Here is a 9,905-nt window from a genome sequence, read left to right as displayed (position 1 = left end):
CCATGCAATCATCACTCATGTCTTAGATCTTTGTTTTAAATCACATCTGTTGCAATATTTAGAAAACCCACTCCCACTTTTTTCCGTATATAAGCTGGATAGAGTGTTTGTTGGGGTGCCTTTTATGACCAGTTTCTTCATTACGCTCAAGCAGTTTGGTTGATTCCTTTTCCTTCCCTTTCATCATTATTAGCTGTATCGTATCGTTTTTGTGACCCTTACCATTTACAAGTAAAGAATTAAACTCTCCCCCTTTGTCTACAACGTTACGACACATACACACACACACATCATCCACATCAAAGTGGTGCCGCTAATACTCCAAGGGACCTCCAATTCTTCTCCTCGATAACCAACGTGTAAAATCCCCCTGCTCGTTCCAACTATTGACTGACTGCAAATTACTTCAACAGAAATCCACGACACTCCTTATCATCAATACTATCCCTAACCAACTCCTCAAATTCACGCTTTTATTATCGAGATATTAGGTTACTTAAAACCTTACACTTGACAGCTATAGGCTGTCACAATTGATATCTTACAGACTTAGCAGCCTTCTGAAATTTGGTTATCCGTCGTAGAAGATCACTTGTTATTGGCTTCAAGCATGCTTTGGATACCAATTCCATCATATTGGTAACGCCGGAATTACTAATAAATTCAGCTTGAACAGACATATCGGACAGTTTCGTTTTAGGTTCTGTAGCAAGCCAAAGTTTAATTAGGTTTAATATTGTTTGAAATATTGGAACTCAGTTCATATTTTAAAATCGCTTGGTTTGATTGGCTTATTATATGGTGTTAACCAGCTCAAAATTACTTAATTGATGCTGTTATTTTTTAATTTCGGTCAGCTCCGGTCAAGCTAACAAATCAAGTCTGGCAAGAAGATATCTGTAAAGATTCTCTAATGATGCCGAAAATTATTTCTTCGTTAATTTAGCAATATTTTCGCCAACTATTACAGTGTTCCTTGTTCTTCTACTTTTTTAAATTCGTTCTGATCGAGAATTCCTTTCTAGTTCATTTTTTTTTTTCTCAAAGCAATCCTCAATGCTGCTGATAACAATAATCCTTTCAGACAATCATTCTTGATCATATCAGGAGAGTGGATTGTGAACATCTGATAGTTGTAGTCGATCCAGAAATTTTGATATGAGTAACCAAGGGCAACATAATCTTGATTTTAGTGATAGTTAACATATGAAAATGAAATGGACCGAGAATCAAATTGGGATAAGCATGTCGTCGTTGACATATCAGTTCATTCCACTTCAACTTTTCCTCGCAAGCAAATGTTTTTTGACAAAAAATAATCCCTTCTTCCCGAATATACTATATTTTCCATTATCATTAAAACTTACACAGTCTCTTTGTCTATTGGATTTTATCAAATCATAAATTTGCAATCCTTTAATTTCAATTTTGGGGTATTCTTCAATTTCTGTCTTTATCTTCCTCATATTATCTTCTTCAAATAAGAATAAAATTTAGGCTTCAAATGATTTACGATTAATAATGCTTTATGATTGAAAAGTAAAAGTTAGACGACTTCATTCAGATATATCGATTCGACGACTGATATTTCTGATTTGTTTCTGATCTGATTTGTTTCTGCCATCGCTCTTACTCACTAATAAATGTGATTCCAAAGTTTCATTGCTTTTTGAATTGAGTAGAGCATCAGTCGTTTCGTTTCCGGTTAAAGATGTGACATTAGATGCAGTAGAAATATCTAATTTCTGCTCTTCAATTCCCAATGATATTGACGAAAAGGAAGGTGTAAATGATTCTGAAATTACTGATGGCACTGATGTTAACTTTTCAAATAATTGTGTTTTGATTTTGAAATGCCTTCAGAAAGTGTAAATAAATTTGCCGCTTCAGTCTATCCTGATGATAAATAACAATGATTCTGTCTTTCCCATATTAGGAAAGGCTATTGTAAGGGCATCATACATAGATACTACTAATTAAGGAGTTTATGTCATAACGATAGTTCCAGAAAGTATGGCCGATTTTTTTCAGTGAAGCAGATAGCGTCCGAAATGTCAATAGTGCAATTTCATATTATAGAAGCTTTTGACATTATTAGCTTTGGAATCGAAATATCTGGTATTTTCTGTGTTTTCGTAAAATACTGTGAATGTATCGAGGAAATAATCACTGATTACAGACAAACTCTTTTTTTCCCATTTCCGTGAAAATTCTGTAATGCGAGGAGTTTGAAATGCTAATATTCCGGATGCAGTCTGCTATACTGAAAAAAAACCTACCATATTTTCTGCAACTACCGTTGCGACATAAATTCCTTGATGAATAGTGTTCATATAAAATTTCGGACATCTTTAAAAAAGGAGAAAGATTTTATCTAATAAGTGACTTCTTCTTGCACAAATTTTATTTTTTCGTTAGAACCTAAAAACAATCCGAAAACTTTGAATTTACTTCGGAAAGCATTAAAGTTCAAATAAAGAACCTATGCTTCAAAGTTAATGATCCATTTTCAGATCCATCATAAAAATATATTCGAAACCTGATTCGTTTAATTCGGTTATTTCCGTGCAGTCATCCCATGGTGTTGGATTTTCGCTCGCTATTTTCTCGATCACTTCTTCTTGGATTTGCAAAATGAAGGATTGCCCAAATGAAAGTTTATAAATCCAAGATGAAAGAAATGCACAATCCTTACTTCTTTTTCATTCAACATTGCGAAATCTGAACTAAAACACAGTTTTGCAACACTAATTATCATTATCTTAACAGCGATAGCTATGTTGTGAATGATCGAATTCAAAAATAACAAATCAAATCAACAAATGTCGGAACCTACTTATATTAGCTTCAATCATTTGCATCAACGTTGCAATCAGAGCTATTTTAAGTAACTTCATTCTCTCCTGAACTTATTGCAAGAATGCCATGCCCGAAATCCTCCCTGCACATTGTATAAATTGATAAATTACTCCTACTCCATTTTCTGTACAATTCACATCATTAGTTTAAGCAATAGAAATGGCGCAAATATGATACAACTGTCAATAAAGGAAATAAACATTAACTGTTGAAAATGGAATGAATATCAGCTGCGGGAATGGAACGATTACAAATGACATTGACCAGCACATGCTTGCGAAAGAGTCCGAAAAAAGTAGGACAACGATTCAACTAAAAATAAAATCGGAAAAAGAACTTCGAATACCTAAGAAATCCCAATATGACGGATGATAGAGACATGTCTAACGGCAGGCATTTATATATTTCTAACTATTTCTGACGGTATCAGGTACCATAAAAGATTTCAAAAATTAAAAAGAAATCATAACAAAAAAAGAGACACTTCCTTTGTTATAATTTATCATTTACACATCCTTTATCATTTATACATTTACACACTTGCGTTACCACAAATGATTGACGTTCCGCAACCAATTGCATTATCGCAAGTGGCTGTTGACTGAAACCGCTTGTAGTGAATAGTTTGAAAAGAATTGAGTACAACGAAAATGTCGAAGAGATTTTATTTATTGCAGATAACCCAACCTATTTAAATTTAAGGTCATATTTTAAAAAAAAGAAAGAAGAACAGTATAAAAATACTCCCAGTCGAAATTCAGCACTTCCGATATTGATAATAAACTAATGCGGGTAATAAGTTTGTCCCTATTTGATAATTAAGTTCTATGCTTAAAATATGAGTGGTCATAATATTTCGTTCTTGCTAAAACTTTCCAACAATAACTTACGTTATTGACCTATCATTTTTCATTGATATCTATCAGTATTACTGTAATTGTGCAGATTACTGTGGTTGTTAAGGAACAAAACCTGATTATAAGGTAACGACATTCATCTTATTATTTTCAAAGCTGTTTTTTTTAGATAGTACGGAATTTTTTTCAAGTTTATAGATAGGATTTCAAAATTCCCATTTCCGGAATGTTGAATTCATACCGGGATGCTTTTAACACTGCATACATAAGCAATTACTGGACAAAATATTGTAAATCAAAATAATTAGTAACGATAAAGAGCGGGGCAGACTGCCTCGTTAGCAATATGCCGAACTTTCGAGACACAAACTTGGAAATTCAATGATTCTTAGAATTTTTAACTGAATTTATTTGCAATTAGTATTTGATGTAGTTAAAAAAAAGTGTCATATCCGATCATGGAATAACCAAGTGATAAATTATGTTGCAAATTATACTGAAGTGAATCATTATCAAAAGGTTGCAGTAAACTAATATTACTCTATTTTTTAGTACGATGACTTCAGTGTGTTCAAGCTAGAACCTTACACTAGATCACTTTTGATCCGCTAACTTGACCATGGATTATAAATTGTAGTTTAGAAATGAAAATTTTGAGCTTATATGAAATTTGCCAACGTATGGTTACCTAATTGTCATATCATAATTGATTGATCTGTGTGAATTCATACTATCATGTATGTTTACATCGGAATTATAAATCGACGCACAGGTGTGGTGATTATGTAGAAGTCATGTAAAGTGGAATTAAGGAACTTGCAAGTCCACTTGATCTTTTTTACTTGTAAATCATTTTGTTTGTTTGTTTCAAAAAACAGTGCAATAATTATGATTTTATATGAAAGCAAATTTGAAAATGAAAGATGTGTCTATCTTTTGCTATTACATTTGATCCTTTCTTGCCCCTTTCTGCTAACTAAAAAAGTGCACAAATTTGTGTATTTTAGAAGCAGATAAAACTTTGAAAAAAATTTTAAATGGTTGTTTTTAATTTCCAAGTTTATTTTAAACACTTCTTGAATCACGCATGTTGCGCATTAACAAGAATAGAGTAAAGGTTATGTCGCAAACAGGTTAATTTTTTAACAATTTTAATGAATATTTTAAATCTAAAGATTGAAATGGATAAATATCCATGATGTATCTCTCATGCAAATTGAAAAAGAGTGAAGAGTAGACGATAAAGATGTTTTCTTTCTTGGGATTTTGACTATTTTCAAAAAAATAATTACAAGTTCTTCCAGACAATGATCATATCACATATATTCTTCGTGATAAGAAACTAGATGAATGACAAATTTTGAAAATCACTTCCTTGTTTTCTGATACGTTGTACAACGATACATCTAGGTCAAGAGGTGGTTGAACTGTTTGTTGCCCACCCCTTCCCTCCTTAATTACTTGTTCATATTTCAGCCCAAAACATTACTAACCACGACTACTTTTTGGACTATTCCTGCGACAACCTTTATCTGTCGTGTAATGTCTCATATTAGTATATATCAGCTCTTTTATTTGTTATTATTATCCACAGCTTTCGAAGCTAACAGTGATCATCTGCAACCAACTCTGGGCATCAAATGCTTACCCAATCAGGTATCATTTTTCGATGCTCTTCACTCACCATATAATCAACCCCGTTTTAGTATCAAATAGATAGATATCAGTTGCTCTAAATACTTTTCTTTGGGTATCAAATGTTTGATAACAACAGTTTACAGACATAACCCTCCTGTATTTAAGTTCCGTACGTGTAAAGGGAAAGTAAACCTGAAATAAGACTGAAGATTGGATTGAGGATTTGTAATGACATATAAAGTTGAGAAGATCTGGTAATTACTGGAGAAACAGCTGATGAAATCAGCCAAGATTTGTTGATTTATCTATATTTTACCTTATTTGTTAGCTCCAGCTTTTCAAAACTCCACTTTTTTCAATGCAATTAGGCTGCAAAACTTTTACCTCGACTTCGTCTTTTGTTATGTTTGCTTCTTTAAAATTTCGTTTAGAGAAGATTTAAACTTACTTTTGCTAGAATCTTTCCTTGTAGTTACGAAATTGCATTGCCACCAACTTCGATGCCTAATTGTATCGTTAAACTAGAACTTGTGAACAGTGTTCAGTTTGGAAACCTTACGGAAACTGAAAAGATTGACGGAAGCAATAAAATAGACAGTTGAATTAAACCATTTTGATAGTCAACAACTTCTTTCATCTGACTGATGTGTTGTCGCGTCCCTTCTTGAAACCGCATTGAACTGGAAATTTTACAATGATTATTTGATATCATATCATGACGTGCTAGTTGGATGGAGATCTTTTGCTTAGCTGATAGCAAGAATAAAGTCTTACTTCTGCTATCAAAGAAATTTGCTTATTAAAGGTAGTGACAAAGTTGACAGTTTACGAGGATGGAGCCATTGAAGCGGAATGCAACAAACTACCGTGTGGTGTATCAGGCGTTCATTGCAACGACAATCAAACGAATTGCCGAGCTGAAACTGACACACTTTCCGGTATGAAATGGGCTTCCAACGGACAAAGGTGCATTTCAACGTCGAAGTGAAATTTCAATCCAGCAATATTTTAATAATAAATGCATGAAGTAGAACTATTTTTATCTCAAGTCTAACAGTTCGTCATGTTAAGACAACCTTTCTTCGGTTAGCTTTTCAATTAGCAATCTCCGCTTTTCAAAGGTTCTTCCTCACCCAGTTTTAAATCGAACCAAGGAGAATTTTAATTGTCATCGAATTTGTTCGTTCATTTTTTTGAAACCAGAATTCAAGGCTTGCTCAACGGAACCAAATTTTAAACGCTCATCAAAAAAGACGATTTTTATTTGCTAGTGTTCTCTGTTTAAAACTTTATATTTAAAACTTGGTCAGTAAATTTAATACACAAGATGGTTTAAGCATTTTGCAACGCTGCTGTATAATTTCGGTACCACGTAAACTATATATTGGTACAGACCTGGTATCAGTTGGATCATATTATACTGGTGGCACGGTGGATCTGAAGGATCTTTATAGTAGAGAAGGACCCGAATTCGATTTCGTCTCAAATGTTCGCACCGAGCAGTATGATTTAGAAGTTTTTCGAGTCATCTCAACAAATTAAAATGGACTGGAAGGAAGTTTTCAGAGGTGGTGTGCGGGTTTGGGTTTACCGAATAGTATGTCCGAAAGCGAATGGTATTTCTGGATGGTCGACCGCGACACCCCAAACACAAGAAAGAGCTGCCATGCAAAAGTATGCTATTCTTTTTGACTGTAATCAGCAAAAAAACAAAAAACAAAAATTGTTGGTGGCAGCAACATGGGGGACAGTGATTTCTTGCATACAAAAGTTTATAGTTTATATGGTAAAAAGCAAGAAGCATTGTTTCATACAGCGACCAGACCACGGTCACCCAACACTGTCATTGTCACCAAGCACGACACGATATGTTGTGGTAAACTTGTTCAAACCCACTGATTGTTTATGGTTCGCAATAGAAGTTATAATTGTGCCGTGTGACGCTGATACTTATCGTACCCGATGTATAGTGTAGCAGTATGATTTGCGACGGATCCTTTCATACTGGGATGTTCGGCCCCGAAGGTTCGGCCTGACGATGTCATGAGGATACATTTTCGCCAATTATAGAATCCATTCTCTTAATTATCTTAGACTTCATATCCTGCGTAACAGGTGTTGAATTCAAGGAAGGTGCGGCGAACTTTGGCCTTAGCTTGGCATAATTTAGATGAATTTCAGCTCCAATGATAAACTTTATATCTCTGAGAAGCGTCTTCAATATCCCGGGAAGTAGACATCACGCAGATAATCGGCTTGTTTTGTAAAATTTTTTATTTAGACTCCGAGCTCCTCTTTCCTCAAGTTCAATCTTGGACCAACTATTGAATTTGTCAAACTAAGATTACTAAATCAAGCATTTTGATCATGAATAATAGTTACTGTTCAAAACGTTTTGCATATTAGCGTACAAATTTTTGCTTTTTCTGTACTCGAAATGAACCTTTGACAATTAGAAAACCAAGTCAGTTGGGGCTTATTAGGAGTTTGATAGCAAAAGATTGAATTGACGGTGTTGAAACTTTTAAATCCGAAATCTTCTATTTCTAACTTAGGCAAGCATCGAATAACGGAAATGCTCAATCTGGCGGAATTGTAGCTGGAGACGTACCAACCGCTCATAAACCGATTAATCCACTACAGTACCGCCCACCGAATTGGCGTATGTTGCAGCGAGATTTACCGATTGGTGTCAATTCCAAAGACCTGTTCGAGAGACTGATATAAAGGTGCAAAAATTCTGTATGAGAAATCATAGCTTTGAAATACCTTTCTGAACTTCTTTTTGCACAGTTTTGGACTGATTTGACGAAATTGTAAGCGAATAAACGATCTCACTAAAGTTCATCTGCAGAGCATACATGTGGGAATTGTTGCTTTATCATTTCGCATTCATTTTACATCGAATAGTAATGACAGAAAAAGTACTGATAAACAGAATTGCAAGGATGTGAAAAGATGAAGGTTTACATCATATGCTCATTCTCCTTGATGTTCACTGATGCTTCCTCCAAAGCTTCATAGCGGATTACGGACATCTTCGTCGCAACAGAACATACTATATTTCTTCGGCAATATTCACAGAATCATAGAAAATATGACAAAGCAGCAAAATACTGTTATAAAAAGAGCGAGAGGTGGAACTACTGAAGATTTTGCATTGCAATGAGATTGGCATAAAGACCTTTTTGACGTAACAATTCTCGATGAGTACCAAATTCAACTATAGCGCCATTGTTCATTACCAGAATTTGATCCGAATTCTGGATGCTGTACAAACGATGTGCTATGACAATGCATGTCCGACCGTTACAAGCTCTTTCCAAAGCATCTTGCACCACCTGATAAACTGTATCCTATTAGAGAAATGGAATTCATATTCGAAAAGAAAAATTAGGAAGTTCGTTAATTTCTAATCAAGAAGAGAAATTTCAGATTTCGAAATCAAACCTTTTCGCTCTCAGCATCCAAAGCACTTGTTGCTTCGTCCAGCAAAAGTACTATTGGGTTCCGAATTATAGCTCGTGCAATAGCGATGCGTTGCTTTTGACCACCGGACAGATGACCACCATTTTCACCGACGATTGTATCATAACCCTATTTAGCATAGGTGTTAATTAAATGTATTTGCATATGGAAGCCAGTAATGCTCAAAAAAAATTGTCAAGTAGTGCATACATTCTTCATCTCCATTATGAAATTATGAGCATTAGCTTGTTTTGCAGCTTCCTCGATCTGTCTTTGATTGACATCACTCAAGCCATAAGCAATATTTTCACGAATTGAATAGTTGAATAGGATTGGATTTTGGCTTACTAAAGCTATTTGATTTCGAAGATTGTAAAGATTCAAATATCGGATATCGGTGTTGTCATACATCTGAAATATCACCGTTCCAGAATCCGAAGAATCACTGCGCAAGTTCTTTGCACACCAAACTATTCAGGGAAGATTATTGGTTTCCTTCTACACACAACTTTTTCTTACTAATCTTTGCTTTGTATCTAAAATACTCATTTGCAAAATTTATTTTTATACTTCCTATCCTTCCAGTAACAGTTTTTATGGGACCAAAAACTTCATTCCTCTTCTCTTAAGCTGCATCGATACCGAATTATTCTTGCTTAATGCTTTTTGTATCATGATTAATGAGTAATGAGTATATTTAAACTTTTAAAATCAAAAGACCAATTTTGAAACTTGAAATTTGACAAAATATTTTTGATATTTTTTACAAATTTCATCCTGCATCGTTTCATTTTTTTTTTTTTCTCCTAAACTAAATTTCAATCAAGTTATAATTTATTTAACAATCAAAAGCATAAAAATTGGATAATATATCGTTTGTCTTTTTTCTTTTTAATTTAGGAATTAAATTTTATTATTTTATTTTATCAATCTTTTTCTTTTTTTTTATGCTTTTAAGACATAAAAGATTGCATATATTAAGCGTTAATTTTCTTTCAAAAATGGATTTTACACATAAATTTATATTCCATTTAATAAATATCATTGAAATACTTACAACCTTCGATAATAGTAATTATCGAT

The 9,905-nt window shown here is 33.9% G+C and overlaps 4 protein-coding genes across 4 annotated transcripts in view; 1 reads left to right on the top strand and 3 right to left on the bottom strand.

The window, feature by feature from the left end:
• Nucleotides 1–279: 279 nt before the first annotated feature.
• Nucleotides 280–680, bottom strand: LOAG_09700 (hypothetical protein; the record flags this gene model as incomplete). Its single annotated transcript, XM_003145225.1, has 2 exons — nucleotides 280–394; nucleotides 550–680. Coding segments are annotated over 2 exons (246 nt in total), but the record flags the coding sequence as incomplete, so codon positions are not given.
• An 876-nt stretch (nucleotides 681–1,556) lies between these two features.
• On the bottom strand, nucleotides 1,557–2,897 carry LOAG_09698 (hypothetical protein; the record flags this gene model as incomplete). The annotated part of the gene is made up of 3 exons (XM_003145224.1): nucleotides 1,557–1,795; nucleotides 2,540–2,620; nucleotides 2,837–2,897. 3 exons carry the CDS (start codon nucleotides 2,895–2,897, stop codon nucleotides 1,557–1,559), a joined length of 381 nt encoding a protein of 126 aa, XP_003145272.1.
• Nucleotides 2,898–5,258: 2,361 nt separating this feature from the next.
• Nucleotides 5,259–8,192, top strand: LOAG_09697 (WRT-10 protein; the record flags this gene model as incomplete). Its single annotated transcript, XM_003145223.2, has 5 exons — nucleotides 5,259–5,372; nucleotides 6,160–6,320; nucleotides 6,692–6,856; nucleotides 6,921–7,028; nucleotides 7,910–8,192. 5 exons carry the CDS (start codon nucleotides 5,259–5,261, stop codon nucleotides 8,079–8,081), a joined length of 720 nt encoding a protein of 239 aa, XP_003145271.1. The 3' UTR covers nucleotides 8,082–8,192.
• Nucleotides 8,193–8,484: 292 nt separating this feature from the next.
• The window catches only part of LOAG_16937 (CBR-PGP-4 protein), a gene marked incomplete at its 5' end in the record, with an annotated part of 4,932 nt that continues 3,511 nt past the window's right edge, over nucleotides 8,485–9,905 (bottom strand). The window contains 2 exons of the mRNA XM_020449592.1: nucleotides 8,485–8,695; nucleotides 8,805–8,951. Coding sequence (XP_020306876.1) covers nucleotides 8,498–8,695; nucleotides 8,805–8,951 — 345 coding nt within the window. The 3' untranslated portion in view covers nucleotides 8,485–8,497. The remainder of the gene's footprint in view (nucleotides 8,696–8,804; nucleotides 8,952–9,905) is intronic.

The sequence above is a fragment of the Loa loa genome, assembly GCF_000183805.2.
Source record: "Loa loa unplaced genomic scaffold supercont3.29, whole genome shotgun sequence".
Taxonomy (NCBI): Eukaryota; Metazoa; Nematoda; class Chromadorea; order Rhabditida; family Onchocercidae; genus Loa; species Loa loa.
The sequence above is the reverse complement of the archived record's forward strand: the minus strand, read 5'-3'. Positions and strand labels throughout refer to the sequence as shown.